The sequence below is a fragment of the Nilaparvata lugens genome, chromosome X, assembly GCF_014356525.2.
Source record: "Nilaparvata lugens isolate BPH chromosome X, ASM1435652v1, whole genome shotgun sequence".
Lineage (NCBI taxonomy): Eukaryota > Metazoa > Arthropoda > Insecta > Hemiptera > Delphacidae > Nilaparvata > Nilaparvata lugens.
Genome location: NC_052518.1, coordinates 97,487,684 through 97,506,362, shown reverse-complemented (window position 1 = coordinate 97,506,362; position 18,679 = coordinate 97,487,684). Strand labels below are relative to the sequence as shown.

General features: G+C 32.9%; 2 protein-coding genes across 2 annotated transcripts in view; one reads left to right on the top strand and one right to left on the bottom strand.

Annotated features, from left to right (window-relative positions):
* LOC120354853 overlaps window positions 1-18,679 on the bottom strand; it is a 347,717-nt gene that overhangs the window by 125,668 nt on the left and 203,370 nt on the right. The window lies entirely within an intron of this gene.
* LOC120354854 (THO complex subunit 6 homolog) overlaps window positions 3,908-18,679 on the top strand; it is a 39,315-nt gene continuing 24,543 nt past the window's right edge. The window contains exons 1-4 of the mRNA XM_039442778.1: window positions 3,908-4,353; window positions 5,142-5,363; window positions 14,383-14,556; window positions 16,837-16,999. Coding sequence (XP_039298712.1) covers window positions 4,250-4,353; window positions 5,142-5,363; window positions 14,383-14,556; window positions 16,837-16,999 — 663 coding nt within the window. The 5' untranslated portion in view covers window positions 3,908-4,249. The remainder of the gene's footprint in view (window positions 4,354-5,141; window positions 5,364-14,382; window positions 14,557-16,836; window positions 17,000-18,679) is intronic.

Genomic DNA, 18,679 nt, shown 5'->3' with positions numbered 1-18,679 from the left:
CGAAGGAGAGAGACAGGGAGTGAGTAAGAGAGAGCGAAGGGATTGATACAGATAGCATAGAGTACAGCGTTAATGATCTGGTATAGAAATGAAGTAAGCATGTCTATATTATTAAAAATATACAGTATAACTAGTTTTGAGCATGAATTGAGCTAATTTGGAGGGAGGTCAGAATGAGAAGAGGTAGGAAGGTGAGAAGGTCAGAATGATGAGAGTTAGATAGGCTAACTGATTCCACTTGATGTTCACTATAGCAGCGTTTGAGGGCCAGGTGTCAGAGCTATTCTCATGATATCTATTAAATTGTAAAGTGAATCTTAATTAATTATTTTAATTACAGTATCAAATTTAATGTAGGCATAGGATTTAGTTGGCCAAGACAAGGAATGTCGATATTAAAACATGACTATGCTAGATATAAGCAAATACATATATTAGGCCTGGTTTCAAAAATTCTATTTTCAATTATCTCTCAAAGTACTATGCTTTAAAATTGAAGTTTGTTGGAAACAAAACTCCTTATGCATGATAAATATGTAACACAGACACAGCTTAAACACCTGAAGATTTATGCTTCAATTCTCTCTGAAACAATTGAAAAAACAATAATACTGCTCTGCTACTCACATATATCAAGTACCATAGAAAATCACCATAGTAAAGAGAATTAGTTTTGTATTCTTAAATACTTGATAATAGGAAGTAACCTCTAATAAATATACAGTTATAGCTTGAACCGCCCAGCGGTTCTACATAAGAGGATTGCAATCTGCAATACCAGTGACGTCACAGAAATATGTCATTTTCAAAGTGGTGGATTTCAGTCTGTAGTGGATTATATGATTTATTGTTATTGTTAAAGGGAAGATTTATGATTTATTGTTTAAGAAAATATCTCAATTTAATAATATAGGCCTACTTTCAGCAGGCTATGAATGTAGAATTATGTAGGTATGCATTGGTGTAATTTCAAATCATGTAAGAGTGGGAGTTTCAGAAATGAAGCGATTAATGAAGAAACATTTTATTATATTATATGACTATGATAAGCAAACAGTAAAATATGCTACATAATTACCAGAGTAAAATGAACAATTTGAAATTAAAAGGTTTCAAAAATTGATTACAATTCAGCTGATAACAATCTCATATTTTTTAAAATAAAAGTAGGTAAATAGAATGAATTATGTGGACTCATGATGATTCAATAACACAGGATTATTGAATATGTAATGATAGCAATATACTAGGTACAATCTGATTACATTTCAAATCATGTAAGTGTGGGAGTTTCAGAAATGATGCAAAGAAATCTATGAAGAAACATTTATATTAATATTGTATTATAATTATGACCATATGATAAGCAAACAGTAAAATATGCTAAATAATTATTATAATATTGTAAATTGAACGATTATTCATTTGAAACGGAAAGGTTTCAAAAATTAATCACAATTCAGCTGAAAGCAATATCATATTTTTCAAAATAAAAGTAGGTACCTGAAATAAATTATGTCATCTCATGATGATAACACAAAATTATTAATCATTTGTATTTATTCTTTTCTGAATAAGGATTAATTTGTTCTTCAACTATGTTTCTTTATTTCAGATGCTATAAAGTAGGCCTAAATTTTCAATTAGCTTAGAAACTATTTTTGTTGTTTGTTGTTTTTTTGTAACAAATTTGTTCTTTCATTTTTGGTAAAATAAACTGATTAATATAAAAAAAAGTATTGGAAATGTATGTAAAACAGAAAGGTTTCTTCAAATTAATTAATAGATTAAAAATGTTTGACTTACCTGTGAAATGATATTTCATTTCCTTTAACATGCCCATTCTTGCATCCAAATGCAACACAATACATCACCATTTCTCGGTCGTATTTTTATTCAATTCTATGCATTTTACGACAAATACATCACAATATTCAAGAGAAAAGGTTGTGATCTAATACTGATAGCCCTAATACTCATTCAAATCCGTTTTTCAACTTTAAAAATGAAAAATCGTACTCAAGAGCTGCAACAACCTGCTTAAATGTATGTGTACGAGAGAGAAGGGAATCCCACACGGTAGGCTTGTCTCACTCACTCCGCCTTACACACTTTTGGCTGTAGCTTAGCATTGGACAGCCCGTTCCAGTTAGTATAGAGTTCACTGTCTTTTTCACGATTCCGAAATATTGGGTGAAATTGTAGATTGGGTGAAAAATAAATTGGGTCTGTTGGTTGGCCCCCTTTTGCTAACCTTGTCAATCATTCGACAAAGCAGATAGCGCTATCCTTTACTAGCTCCGCAACGTTGCTAGATCGTTCTTACACTATATTCCCATTTGCATATTATGTATTTATTGAAAATATCATGCTTCAATACCAGACTATTTTCGTTATTGTACGTTGAAAAAAACTTTATACAAGTGTTCATAATTTTTGTAGGTTTTTGGAGCAGAAGGAATTCTCCAGCCTTGATGTTGTGGACAAGGAGGATCATGGAGATGAAACAATAGGCCATCATAGCGGCCACTCAGCCACTCTATAGTTTACTATATTTTAGCTCGTTGGAAAAAACAGCTTCTCTTTGTCTCAGATACAGAGTAACGGCCAGCAACGGTCACAGCTATCACATAGTTATTCAAAAGTATTCTTTGAGTATCTATAGTTAGGTCAACGTTATAATGGCAGTGTGTAATTTGCAATGGTGTTGCTATCCTTGTGTATCATTCAACAAAGCAGATGGCGCTATCTCTTTCACGTATTGCAAGGTTGCCACATCGTTTATCAACAATGTAGAAATTCAACTAATTGACAAAATAGGGTTAAGGGTTAGGTTTTATTTAGGTTATATTTAATAATGTTTCATAAGGATAGGTTAGGTTTTTGCTTTGAAATTGCAATATGCTAGTAGGGGCTAGGGTCCAGGTAGAGTTATGTTTTTTGTTGTTTCAAAGGTGAAAGGATAGGTTAGGGGGTTAGAAGTTTGCTTTGAAATCCAAAGTATTGAATGTAAAAGAGATAGGGGTTAGGTGTTTTTAAGTTATATTTAATAATGTTTCATGAGGCTAGGTTAGGGTTTTGCTTTAAAATTACAATATGGTAGAAGGGGGTAGGGTCAAGGTAGAGTTATGTTTTTTGTTGATTCAAAGGTGAAAGGATAGGTTAGGGGGTTAGGAGTTTGTTTTGAAATCCAAAGTATTGAATGTGAAAGGGTTAGGGGTTGGGTTTTTTTCAAGTTATATTTAATAATGTTTCATGAGGCTAGGTTAGGTTTTTGCTTTTAAATTGCAATATGCTAGAAAGGGCTAGGGTACAGGTAAAATTATGGTTTTTGATATTTCAAAGGTTAAAAGATAGGTTAGGGGGTTGGGATTTTGCTTTGAAATTGCAATATGCTGGAAGGGATTACGGTTTTTACCAAGATTTATGTTTATCAATGTTTTAAATATAAAAGGGTAGGTTAGGGGGTTAGGTTTTGGCTTTTAAATGACAATATGCTGACTAAGTTGTAGTGTTTTTCAAAATTAGTTTAATAACAACCGTTATATTTTATTAATTATATTATTGAAAAGTACTCTTTCATTTATTAAATGAAATGATGATGATATATTAAATCGAATTTAATGATAAATCATCATTGGATAATAATATCATCATCAAAATGGAATGACGGCTCCAGTTACGGTGCACGGTAACAATCATCACAAAGAACGTTACATTCAAAGAACTGACTGAATGGAACGGGAAAAAACCGTTACTAACGCATGCGCGATACGGTGCTGTCTGAGACCGAGAGTGGTTTGTGGAAAAATAAAAAAACCACTGCCATCTTGATCCCTGAATAATATATAAACAGCTTTTTAGTTGTTGAGAGTTGTAGGCACTATTCATTATCATCAATCGCATCCAAAATTATTGATTGATTCAATTATTGATAGGATCTAATTATTGTTATCAATTTGTAGAAAATCGAGTAATGGGATTCATGAGATAATCACTTCAAACATTAATTTTGAATAAAATTAGGTATTTGCATTTGGCAGCACTGACGTAGTTTGTGGTTTACTGGTTTGTAATAACCTAAAAATTCATCATTGTCTCTTTGTTTATTATCTGTGTTATTTTCTTTAATAAGCCGGTATTTATTTATTTATTTTCTCAATAAGTCATCTCACTTATTATACCTGAATGCTAAATTTATTAAAGTTTTTATAATTTTAAAAGATTCAAGTCTCTCAGACAATTAACCATGGTTGATAGATGTTTTTACAATACTACACTATCACAGACGTTTTCACCGTGTGGTAATTATTTAGTTGCTGGGAATATTTATGGTCAAATAGCTGTTTTCGAGTGAGTTTTATTTTTTTATTTCAACTGTACGTTTAAGGTTTATTTCTTATACTGTTGTTACGATACGGTACTTGCTTAAGAATTATTCAGTTCAATCATTCGGATGAATGATTGACTGACTCCATTATCTTGGCAAATATTGGTATGATTGCTATTGACCTGAATTCGACAGATCCTCTGGATCACCCTTCTTCAAAATAGGTAAAAGCCTCAATTGATCAGGATATACTGCAATATCCAGACAATCTTTGATCAATCTGCTCAGGGGGGCTGCTAACACCTCGATGACAACACTTAAAATGCAATATATATTGGGGCTTGGTGAGTTTTTATAACTATAGATTATCATTGTCTCGTATATAGTTTTTCCTAACATTGATATTGACTTTCAAGATGTTCCTTCCAGCCGGCTAGTCTCAGAAGGTCGTGGCAAGGATGTGAGGGTTGAACAGCTTGATTATCGGTCCCCTGACGTAATGTCCTAATAGGGGATGGGGTGAGCTCAAATCCAACCAACTTCAATTTCTAAGCTGTTTCTCTAAAGCTATTATCTCCAAAAAATGGGGATGAGTGAGAATGCATATCAGAAACACAAACCAAAATCCAAGATTTTCATGCATCTTGACTCTCCTTCTGTCGTCATAAAACACTTTGTGACACTATATGATTACTATAGATTACTCTAATGGTATATCATTCTTCCTTACAACCATTCAAACTATAATTTTGATGATGCTGAAATTTGCACTATTCATAAACATTATAACTTATTCATTTTAATTTTTCAGTTTGCAGAATGCCGTGGAACCAAATGAGCCAGCTAGCGAGCACATTTCAAAACCACTTTATGTGTTCCAATCAGCGCGAGATAAGTCGGTCTCCAGTTTGGTTTCTAACAGCAAATTTCTGATTGTTGGAACTGTTGGTAAAGTCACTGGTTACGATTGGAAAAGTATAATTTCCAATAAAAATCCAAAAGTGGCTTGGTCCATACAGATTCCTACTTACAGGTATATATTTCTAAAATTGATGAAGTGTGCTTCCATGGTTTAATAAAAAATATCATTAAAGTTGATGTAAAGTATCATAACACATAAATGAAAGTTCTGATTCGAGTAATCAATTGTTTAATTCAACAGAAATGATAGTGATTTCACTAGACTAAACAATACCGGACAATACAGAACTATACTATTAGACTAGAACTATACAGGAAAGTGCTGTATACTATATTATACACCGTACTATGTCGATCGACCCAGAGTATTAGAATAATCATGGCACTCCAACCTATATTTTAATTTTTCTAGTCCTTCAAACGGTTTTGTGTCCAAGGAGTCATATTTTTTTATCTATATGGATGTTAAGGAGTCTTTAGACCATATAAAACGCACGTAAGACTATTGTCGTACAGTTTTGAAGCGCTTAAAAAAGGTTGCCAATTTAGGCCCAATTTCACCAAAGTTGCTTAAACCGCCGGTTTCGAAACTGTGGTTCCTGGCTGAACAGAAGTTTTGAATGCTGACGGATTTCACCAGCACGAACTGACCAAAGATTCCGAAACCGTCGTTTTGGAGTATCGTGAAGGCAGTGAACCCGCTTGACATCATTTTTATAACCTAAAAACTTTGTCGTGCTCTCATAGTTTGTTGTTCTAACATCTAACATGTTAAGAATACGAATAAGAATATTTATAATTAAATACATTGTTAACAATGCATTTATAAACGTCAATAATAGGCACTAGATAATACATAGTAGTATTAGCCTACAAATAGTTTTGATCTAGTCAATCACATAAAATTCTTGTACGGTATGCTATAAAAACTTCCAGCATAGTTTTCAATTTTCTTCTGAAGAATGCAAGAGGCAATGGTTTGATATTCCTAGTAGTAAAGAATTGTAATGTTTGACAGATGTATACACACGATTTTTTTCGAGGTAGTGAACCTGAGCTGTTGAACTCTGATATTATTTCTATTTCTGGGTTCACATCAATGAGTCATGTTATGTTTGAAGAGACGGATTCAAGGATCCAAAGGTTCAAGAAACCCCACACGTCAACCGGAGCTTACTGTGTCCCATCCGTGTTAATAACTACTTCGAAAAAAATCGTGTGTATACATCTGCCAAACATTACAATTCTTTACTACTAGGAATATCAAATCATTGCCTGTGTGTCCCATCCATGAAAGACACTATTCAAATAAATAAAATATTCAGATTACTACTATGTACTAGTTCAAAAATAAAGGCAGTCATTCTATTCTATTTTACATAACTAACACTGAATAAAGCCGCGTTTACACCAAAGCTATTAACAAAGTGTTAATAACCTTATCCTTATAGATTCTATTAGATTGAACGGATCTTGACAAACACATATGATCATCACGTGTATGATAAGTTATGTTCAATCTAATAGAATCTATAAGGAATAAGTTCAAATCAAAATCAATTTATTTGCCATAAAATACATTACAATTATATGAATTGTCCTCTAAATACAATTTGACTTTGAAAATAATATTTCTGTAATAAAACACAAATGTCAATCAAATTAGTAAATAGAGAAAGCAAAACATCAAGCTTTTTTATCAATTCGTGGCTCGACTAGCATAAGTTAAGAACTTTTGCGCTAGCCGATATAAATTATGCAAATATTTGTAAGACAATAATATAATTACCAAACAAAATACATTATTATTAAATTTATTCGGGTATAATAAATTATAATAATATTGAACAATAATTGATTTTCGTTGTAGAAAACTCATATCTAGTGAATAGTCCCGATTTCAGTGAAATAATGTAATTATAATGATCATAATAAATGTAGTAATAATAGTCATAATGATAATCTAATCCTATAGGCTATTAAAAGAGAAGTAATAAATAGGTAAAGATGGAATCTGTTTTGATCGAATGAAGTAAAAGTAACAATGTGGTGGTCCATATGGCTAGAAGTAATGGAGGTAAAAAATTTTTATTTATATTCCCAAGTCAAAGAAAATCATTTCTTGAACCCACTTATCTAATTCCTTAGCTTTGGTTTTAGTGATTCTATTGATAATAAAGGACGTTGGGATTTTGTTGATGAGGATTTTGCTATAATAGAACATTTGATGGCGATTTACTGATAAAACTGTCCTGTCAACATTGTACATATTTGTTCCAGATAGACGTATATTATATGGTGTTGTGTGGATTGTAAATTGATCTCTATTTTTATTGATGAATAGGATTATGTTTCTCGCATAGGTCTGTCGCAGTGTGTGTACTTTCAATTCATTGAATATGAGTCTGCTGGGATATAGTCTAGGTCTCCCTAAGGTGGCTCTTATAATATGCTTTTGTAGATTGAACAATTTTTTACAGTGAGTGTTGTAGGCTGCACCCCAAACTTCAATAATATATTGGAAGAGGGAGTGTGCATATGCAAAGTATATTTTTCTAATAATCTCTATGTCTTTAAGTTTATTTAATCTATAGAATACGCTGATAAGATATTTTAACTTGGAGCACAAGTGATCAATATGTTTGTTCCATTTTAAGTGTTGGTCAACTATTATACCTAGATATTTTATTGATTCAACCTTCTCTAGAATTTTAAACTGATTGATTTCATTATTGCGTAAATTGTTATTTTTAATTTTAATATCTATTAAAAGCTCTTTCTTTTCATAGCTCTTGGGGGTTGCCCACTATTGTTAGGCGAAAAAGTTATATATTCAGTTTTATTTATGTTCAGTGTTAATATGTGCTCCTGGAGCCATTTACGGATTTTTTCCAGTCTAAGGTTTGCATTTTTAAACGTATCTTGCCAGTTATTTCCTGTGAATATGAATGTTGTATCGTCTGCAAAGGATATGGTTGAGTAGTTATCAGTGTCTAATTTTAGGAGATCGTTTACATACAAAAGAAATAGAATAGGGGATAGTACGGTTCCTTGAGGCAGTCCAAAACATGTTGAGTTTGTGATGTTTGATTCATTGTTCAATGTGAGGCATTGTACCCTATTTTCTAGGTAGCTTTTGAATAAGTTGTTTGCTATACCTCTAATACCACATGTATTTAATTTGTTTAAGAGAATATTGCGAGGAATGGTATCAAATGCTTTTGATACCATTATACAGATATATGCTTTTTGATAAATCCATAAATACAGCTAGGGTTTTTTTCTTGGAAATAAAGTTTTCATAGATAATAGAATTCAGATGTATTACTGCATCTTTGGTTGATTCTTTAGATTGGAAGCCATATTGATTTTTGTCAATAATTTTATATTCGATCAAGAACTCCATTAGTCTGTTTTTTATTATTTTCTCTAATATTTTTGAGATATTGCTCAAGAGACTGATGGGTCTGTAATTTTCTGGTAGCCTCAAATCGCCTGATTTGGGTAAAGGGATTATTCTTGCTATTTTGAATCTTTTAGGGAAATAACCATTACTTGAGCATTTATTTATGATATGTTCTAAAGGCTTTGTTATGAGGGGTGATATTTTTTTCAAGATCAGACCCGTCAGGTTATCAGTGCCTGGGGATGATTTATTTTTCAAGCTATGTATAAGACTGCTTATTTCATCTACCTTTGTTGGTTTCAGAAATATACTGTAGTTACATGGTGGTAACATAGATTTAGGAATAGGTATATTATTTATGTCTGGAACAATTTTCTTAGCATATGTATCTCCTACTTTAGCAAAGTATTCATTTAAGATTTTAGGTTTTAAATTAGGGACGTTTTTATTTCTTTTAATTTCTAAAATTTCGGCAATATTTTCCCAAGTCTTTTTAGGATTGTTTTTGTGCTCTTCAAACTTTTTATCGAAGTATTCTATTTTTGCTGTTTTAATCAAATTATTCAAAATGTTCCTGTAAGTTTTGTATTGTTCTCTAAGTTGGATGTTTTGTGGTTGTTTCATCAACTTTTTGTGGAGTTTGTCTCTTTCTCTTATCGAGTTCACCAGACCACTACTAATCCATTTTTTGAGTGGTCTCTTGCTCCTACTTAATTGGATCAATTTTGATCTTCTATCAATTACTCTAGTGGTTTCCTCAATAAAAATGTCAACCATTCTATCTATGTTATTGTCCGTGATATTGTATATAGTATCCCAGTTTAAGTCTTGAAAATCTTGTTTTAGGCCCTCAAAGTCAATTTTAATTATTTTATTTTCCTTTTCGTCTGATTGACATCCGTTCTTATCAATTCTTCCTATGTGAAGAGAAGTCATGTAATGATCCGTTAAGTTAGTTTTTGTTATAGTTCCTAGAATAGAATTGTTAGTTAGTGAATGGTTTTTGAGAAAGATGTGATCGATACAGAGCTGTTTCTATCGGTAACCCTGGTAGGTTTATTTATGTAAGACTTGTACCCATTAAGGTGGAGTGAGCTTAAGTATCCGTTTGAAGATCTGTCATTATCTAGAATATTTATGTTTATATCTCCTAATAAAATCACATTCATATCTTTTTCTGTATTTGAAAGGATTTGCTCCAGGCTATTTGTAAAGGTTTCAATGTTTAAATTTGGGGAACAGTAGATTGTCATCAGATTAAATTTCTTTTTTTGAATTTGAAAAGAGATGTTTATGGAATTTGCCTGATTTATTTCAATATTTAAAACGTTGTATGGAATATTTTCATCTATATAAATGGATAAACCATCGCATCTTGAGAAATTACATTTTTTATGTATTGTATTATAACCTTGCAGGGGAAAATTTGTTTGAGAATCATCAGTTATCCATGTTTCGGTTAGGCAAATTATTTGATATTTTATTTACTGTTGCTTGAGTACTGTGAGAATTCATCAAAATTTTTATTAATACTTCTTATGTTAGTGTGAAGGATGTTAAAGAAAATATTGTCTTGATTATTTACGTAATTTTTGGGTTAAAAAGAGAAAAAATTGTCTATTTCAATTGTATTGTAATAGCCAATAGACTCACCTTCATCGTAGGGATTAAACATAGAAACTATAAACTAGGGCTTGATAATTAAAAATTCAAAAAGGAAGATAATAGCACGCATTGTCTAGCTCCACTATTGATGTTTATCACTACCGATCGGTTCCGTTCGAGGGTGTACCGTCTCTCAATGGTCTGCTTCCTGGAGAGGGCGTATTTTATTTAGTTGTGAGAGTCTCTCAATGGTATGAACGATTTTTCTGCCTTGGTTGTTGGTGGCGATCTTGATGCGTCCGTCGACCGGCCACACCGATTTGACGCCGAACCGGTCCACCGCCGCCTTCAGGATTGCCAGCCGGTGCTTCGTCAGATCTTCTCTAATGGTAATATTTGTCCCCTTGAGAGCTGACTTGGCTTCGAAGATCCTTCGCCGGGTCATGTAGCTCAGGAATTTAATGATGATAGGGCGAGGGCGGCCGCTGGAGTCTCTGCTTGTCTGTTGTGGTTTTCCAATTCGATGAGAGCGGTCAATCTCCTCTAACTGAACATCGATGCCCAGCTTCTCTTTGAAAACTTTCATCGCCTCGATGTCCGTATCTTCGTTGTCTTTTTCAGGGACACCGAAAATGCGAAGATTCTGTCGACGTCCATATTGCTCATGGTCGTCTACCATGTTCCTTGTTCTCTTCTTTCAGTTGTTTCAGTTCCAGCAAAACTCCTTTCATAGCATTGGCTACTGCCTCTTCTACCTGACTTTTCATGTTCAGAAGAATGTCTTCAGCCAGGCTATTGTGCGAAGGGTTGTCGCCAACGGTTCTAGAAATAGAAGCAGTGGTGGCTGGCTGCTTGGGGGTCGATGAACTACCGGTACCGTTACGTTTCACCATTGTTCCGTTGTCGTGTGAGCTTCTGGCCTTGTGTCAACTAGTTAATTTAAACTTTAAAACTGATTTATTAAAAAAACTAACACTTTTTGAAAAATAATAATATGATTTGGTTACTTTACTTCTAAAACTGAATAAAACTATATCAAATTTAGGTTGAATTGAACGGAAAATACTACTGAAAACACTACTTCAATGCGGAGCTGCGCAGATGTATCTACTCTCTAGGCATGCCAGAACTAGACTGTTATCAACATTTTGTTAATAACTTTGGTGTAAACGCAGCTTAAGACATACAAAGAATAGACTAGGCCTATTCATATTCCCAAGTTTGTAAGAAAAGAGTCCTCATCCATATCAATATTACAAAGAATTCGTGTACTTTGAGATTTTTAATAGATTGAGGAATATTAATCAAGAATTTTGACGGTATTAGTTGGATAAATCCAATATATTTTTCCATTTTTTTTTTGTTACTTTGAGCATCATGATAAAAAACACTCATTTGCATGCAAATTTGTGTATTTATTACCATAACACAAAAAACTTTGTATTTGAGAGAAATACACATTCAATAATACATTAATGTCTACAATTGACTTTAACCTTCTCAGCAAGTAGATACCCTTTGCTAGTCTTCTACTAATGAACTCTGCATGTGGTTGCCAATTAAGTTTTGAATCAAGAAGTACCTAAAAATTCTAAAGGTTCAGTCCCTACTTCATTAATTAAATTTCTATTGTAAGTGAACATAATATCAGATTTTTTCTAGGTTCAATGAGAGATTATTACTAGCACACAAACCATTAAGGAGTAGAGATCAACTAGAAAATTTTGTACTCCTGTTTTGGATTTACAACTAACTTTGAGATTCAAATCATCATCAAAAAGAAATCCTACTTTATGAGTATCTTCTATATTACAAAATTATGTCATTAAATATAGGCTATTAAAGAGTATTGTTCCAAGTATGGAGCCTTAAGGGACCCTATACCTAACCTTTCTGCCCAACGTAAAGAACTGACCAACCTTGTAAACAAACTGGTTGCGGTCCTTCAAATATGACATAACCAGATTGATTGATTCAGAATTGCAGCCATAATACCAAAGGTTGTTACCAAGTAGCCTATGTTATGCTTAACAGTATCGAAAGCTTTAGACATGTCATATGACCTGAAGCCTGAAGCTAACAGAAATATCCTTATCCAAATAATCAACAACTCTATTTACTAGACTTGTAACTGCATTACTAGTATTTCTACATAGCCTGAAGCCAGATTGTTTTTCAGTAAAAATACCAAAGCTTTCAAAATGATTTCATATCTGGTCTAGCATTATGGCCTTGAATACTTTGGATAGCACAGGTACAATTGATAATGGTCTGAAATTCTTCAAGTTTTTTTAACGCATTTAAATGTACAAGTATTACCTTAATGTTTTTCAATACACTTGGAAAAATGCCCTTGCAAACCAAACAGTCATTAAAAAGGTAACTCAAAACTTCACATATATAAGTTGCCTTTTTCTTGTTTCAATAGTTTTTCCAGTGTTGTAAATTATTTATAGGTATTATTTGTTATAAAAATTATTCGTTTTTTACTGTTAATTAGTTTTAATTGGATATATATAATAGGTAGCTTAATAAGAAACTCATGGAGAAAACGTAAGTGGAAAAACGTTTAGAGGGAGCCTCTGCATATATGTGAACAGTTCTGATTGATCTAATAGAATTTTTTCAATATTATTGAATGTAAGAAAACATATTATTCAAATAAGTTAAAAGAGTTGGAGTGGTTGAAAATAGTTAACGAATTCAACAATTTTAATAAACTACTGCCTAATGAATTAGCTAACTAACTTATAACTAATTCGAAAAAATATCAATATAATCAACTGAGTATTTAACAACATTTGAAATGACAATACATTAGTGTGTGACCTTAACATTCAGCTCTCTACGATTGCAGTACACAGAAACGCGACAGTAGGTAGTGCAATCTAAAACATTTTTAGGTTATAACCAAACTTGGCCGGTCAGTTTGAACTGGAGTTTTCGAAGTCACGTGACCCTAACGGGTGTGGTGAAATTCGATTCTGTCGGTTGCCGCCAAACAGCAGTTTTCATTTCGTTAAACTGTTGGTTTGGTGTTTGGTGAAATCGGGCCTTAGACGATGCTACCGAATTGAAAACATTGGAGCTATATTTACTCTACTGGCTAACCACTTCCACTTTGATAGAATGTCTAAATTATTTCCATTAATTTTATAATTTTATATGCTAAGTTGCACAAATTTGAATCCTCATTCGCCCTTGCTATAATTTGTGATATTGTCATGACTGGCCATTTTCACAATTATAATTGCCGTTTTCACACTTACCGATTGTCGGCCGACACTCAGAATGGTCCTCTGATTGACTAATTCTCACCAACAGCTGCTTCTCAGCCAATCGGAGAACAATTCTGAATGACGGTCGACAATGGCGTTTTCACTCTTAAAAATTTTTAGCCGACACTTGGAATTATTGTCCTCTGGTTGACTAATTCTCACCAACAGATGCTTTTCAGCCGTCGATAGGGAAGGACTATTCAACGCAATAATAATTTATAATGATCATCGTATGACAATATTATCAATATTTAAAATGTTGCTAGCTTTTTAAAAACTCTCATATAAATATTTCAACAAATAAAAAATAATAATTAGGTAATAGAACATATTTTATCACGTCAATGAATCAATCAGTATAAGATAGTCAAGTTTACTTTGTACAGGTGGGAGGACTTGCTTTGAGCTTACCTCATTCTAAATAAATTCATCACTTTGTGAAGACAAACAATGGATCGTTACTATGTTAAGAACAATAGACGCGGCTACTGCCAGCGGCCATTTAATGCTAGGAACAACAAACTAGGTAATTGTATATTTGAATAATAATAATGATACTAATAGAGCTAGAAAGGTACGTTTCGCTAATAGACTTGGCACTGGCCTCACCTGACTCACAGTGTCAGCCGACAATCGGTAAGTGTCAAAACGGCCAATGTCGTATACTATATTCATATTATTTATTCACTCACTTTCATTTTTAGGGCTACTGAAATAATTGAAACAATCAAGCACCTTTTTATTTATCACAACACAACTAGTTTCAACCCTTCAAGAGCCATTTTCAAGTGTAAAAATTATCATACTTTATTTGAAGAGCTAATGAGTTTATTGGCTTGCAGAGATTCTCTGGATAAATCGGACGTGAATTCGCTGGCGATTGTGGAGAACAGCGGCGACCAGACACTGGTGGCTGGCTGCGGCGACAAGAAGGTGCACCTCTTCAGTCTGCGCCAGGGCAAGCGCACGCACAGCTTCGACGGACATGACAACTATGTGCATTCCGTATATGCATCGTGAGTACAACAAAAACAACATTATCATAAAACTCTCAAAATAAAAACAGCCTAAACAAGATTAAGGGCCGGGCTTGGGAGCTTGGCAACTATAAGTTTTGCACTTACAGAGTCCACGACAAAAATAAGCTCTCAGGTCTAAATTGACTTTTTGAGTCACGATTTTATCTTCTAAACTCCGGAGTCTATCAAGTTCTGACTTACTTGAGTCCAGGACTTTAACGCAGTAAACGTGAGGGAAATTCACAATATTTTGCTGTTGTATTGTTGGCATTATAGCAAAACGGAAACAGCTGATTACAGCAGGACAATTCAAATGAGCATGCTCTGCAAACTATTTTGTAAAAAAATACGTTTCGATTTCTTTGTAGGCCTATGCAAAGCAAAACCTTTGAAAGGCGAATGAATAAACATTTCATTTTTCGTTATGCTATTATTGATCATTGATCCTAACCAGTGATTTTGGAATTGAAATTTCATTAGGCTATTGACTTCGAAAACGTATTTGTTTTGAAAAAACTGGAGTAATAATTTATTATTGTTATTATTATTAATATTTTGAATATGACATTGATTAATAACATTCAGATTGGAATATAAATTCCAAGGCAATCCTTGTATTATTTTGCTTGAACATTTTTGTTGAACATTTCAACAGGCTATGTCACAGTCGTAAAATGAGGTTAGTTTTTTACGCATAATTCTGATACAATTTTATTCCAGAATGAGCTTGCAAACTATAAATTATGAATTTAGATGGACTAATCCAAATAATTCAGGTATTCCATGACATATATATTTGGCTTTTTATGTACTCCAAAACAATAACTGAATTGTGTTTGCTCAGTTAAGTCTAGAACTTGAATTTAAACCCTACCCCAGTCGAGGGTTTAAAATCATGCTGTTTTAAGTCCTGGACTTAACGATTTTTATAAATCCTTGACTCGGAAAGAGGCGAGAATCTAATTCCAGTCCTGGACTCATAAGCCCTTCAACCTGGACTTATAAGCCTTTTAAACTCCTGGGTCTAACATGATCTCTAAACTCCAGAGTCTATTTAAGTCCTCAACTACGTTAACGAATTGAAAAATAACATGCCAAGCAATCCAGAAAGTTTTTCAGTTTAAATGTTTATAATCGTCTCTTGAGAATTTAAATCACTCTAATTATTAGAGTATTTGCATTTGTCCTATGCATCCTGAGTGTTTAAAAACACTGTAAGATTGATTCGATTGAGTTATGTAAATAAAACCTGCGTTATTGACATAATGTTGAATGTTCTATGTAAATTCATGTGTCAGAGAATTCTGAACTTAAAAATGCATCAAATCCTTGAAATTCAGGTATTACCAAAAATTGGTTTATAAACTTGGACTATAGCTTTCAATGAATGTCATTTTGTAAGTTACCTAATGTATAACATTGTGGCAAATAAATTGAATTTGAAAAGAAAAACTAATTTACCATTAAATTATGTAGACGTAGGACATAAGTATCCTATTTATTTACATGAAATCAACAGAAAATTACAGGCATATAAAGCCTAAAGCTGTATCCTATACAAATTGTAAACATCTGAAGAAAATAAATTATTTGTTAACATTTTACAGTTATTTAAATCGACAATTCAATAGAATAGAAATTAAGTAAGTAGAGTAGATTAAAATAAATAGTGAGAATCATGAGTGAGTAAAATTGCGCAGCTGTGACAAATCGTCGTCTGAGTGTTATCTATTTTACACTGAGCAATACAAGATAGGAGTAAAAATGAGAAAGCAAGGATTTGCTAAGAGGAATTAATAACACAAAAATAAAGATTCAAATTTAACTTACATAAAGTAAGAAACAATTCAACTCAATGCATAATATGAATACAAATCAACTTACAAAATAATTAATAAAATAAACGCAACACAAGAGATATTTCATGTGTGCCCAACAAATTTTAGTTGTGTTGTGTGCATTGTTATGTTTTTTCGAAGTAGAATTGTGATATGTTGTGTTGAGATGAAACTAGTTCTGTTATGTTTTGTTTAGATCAAATTAGTATGTAGTGTTTTACTAAACTTGACACAACACACGGTTCCGTATCTAATTGTATATCGTATACAATTGGATACCATATCTAAATTGATGCCGTATCCAACTTGATACTGTATAATTAAAATTAACAGATCATCAAAACTCTTTTCAATTAATTTCTTAAATTCATCTCTCTTCTATGCTATAATGATTACACTTGTAAGTGTAAGTATGGTGTGTACTTTGACTTTGTTGCAGTGGCTCGCAGATAGTGTCTAGTGGCGAGGACGGCAAAGTATGCATGTGGGACTGGCGCCAGAGCTCGAGGACAGCGCAACTGGAGCCTCACACCAACCAGCAGCTGGCCAGGCCGCATCTGGGCAAGTGGATTGGCGACGCCTGCTTCAATGATGACTGGCTGGTAGGCCTTCCTCCATTTCATAAAATTCACTAACATTGTAATTCGGAAAGCTAATTTTCAGAAATAAAATAAAATGTATTCATCAAAAACAATTACATTGAAAATTAGAATACTATAACAATTACTACAATTAAAACAAATCACATATTACATTTAACAAATTGAGTAACAGATGTTTGTATTAAAAACTTCATTAAGGCCGGGTTTCACCAGGAACTAAACTTGTCGTTAGAGAAAGCGTAAACTCCAATTAGCCCTTAACTGACAAAATCGGGTTTCACCACACTCCGTTAGAGCTAATGAGCTGTTATAGAGTTAACCGGCCAAATTTGGTCAGTCAACATCTATAATCTGTCGTTAATAAAAAATGGAGGCGTTCTGTTTACTGTCTTGTTGAAAGTAGTTTGTTGAAGTTATGTTTAAATATTTATTCCTGGCTTTTACGAATATTTTATATTATATTTATCATATTATATTTTATATTGTTGTTTCAATATGGAAAGGCCAAATGCTAAAAGAAGAGCATACAAATTGGCATTTGAGAGCTAGACCTAGATGGATAAGAGAAAGGGTTCATGATTTTCATAATTTGGACGAAATCGACTTATTTTTCAATAAGATGCGTTCTTTCACTGTTCATGAATGTTGGGTCCCTTCTTCTTTTAATAGCTTTAGGCAACACAACATTGACAGAATGGCTAGAAGACATCCTGTGAAATTTGAAGTTTTACTTATTTATTTAAAAAAAACAATCTATAGAACAATTATTAAAACACTACAACCTAAATTAAATTTCATAAATCATACAACTAAAAAAACTGCACTATAATTATTATTAATTAGATACTAAAATTTGTAGGCTAATCTCCACTCAAGTTGATGAACAAAACTTGTGGTTTCGGAATCTAGTTGGATTTTCTAGGTTAGGTTTTACATGTGTCATGGCGGCGCACTGCCACCCTGATCCACTCTAATCTGTCGTTTCGTAAAGTAACATTAGTTTACGTTGGTGAAATCAAATTTCTTAATCTTTCGTTAAAGTCATCAGTTAGTGTTAATTGGAGATTACTAAGCAAAGCGTTAACATGGATTTGGTGAAACTCGCCTTAGAGATTAGAAACTCTTATGCACTTCCTCTTAAGGTGAAAACATAATAAACTATAAAATAGAGCGCATCAGAGAAGGTAGCGGAGAGTGTTAAAACTAGTAGTTCTATGAACAGTAGACATCGCGCAGTTATAAACAACAGCTTCTAATACTGTCCATCAGAGTGAATACTGTCCTGTCTTGTCGGCGAGATATCGGTGTGTAAACGGCTAATAGCTGTTTGGGTTGCTGTATCGACAATGCTAATAATTTGTTGTAAACAACTATGCTAGTATCATCAAAAGCTTACCGATTTCAAAACAGAGAAAAGTCGGGGAAAATACTATGCTACTTCGAGTTATAGATTTCATGCATTTAAAATACACTGGACAGCTGATTTATGATGAATAATTCTATAGTCGAATTTTTACGGTAATATTGACGTATGAAGGAGACTCCTTTTCTTTTTATATCATCCATAAAATGCAAAATTTCAAAAAACCTTGTAATCGACGCAAAATTCAAAAATTTCCTTTACCTTTATGAAAATCGTGTATTGCCGAAAATACATAACTTACATAAATAAGATTTATA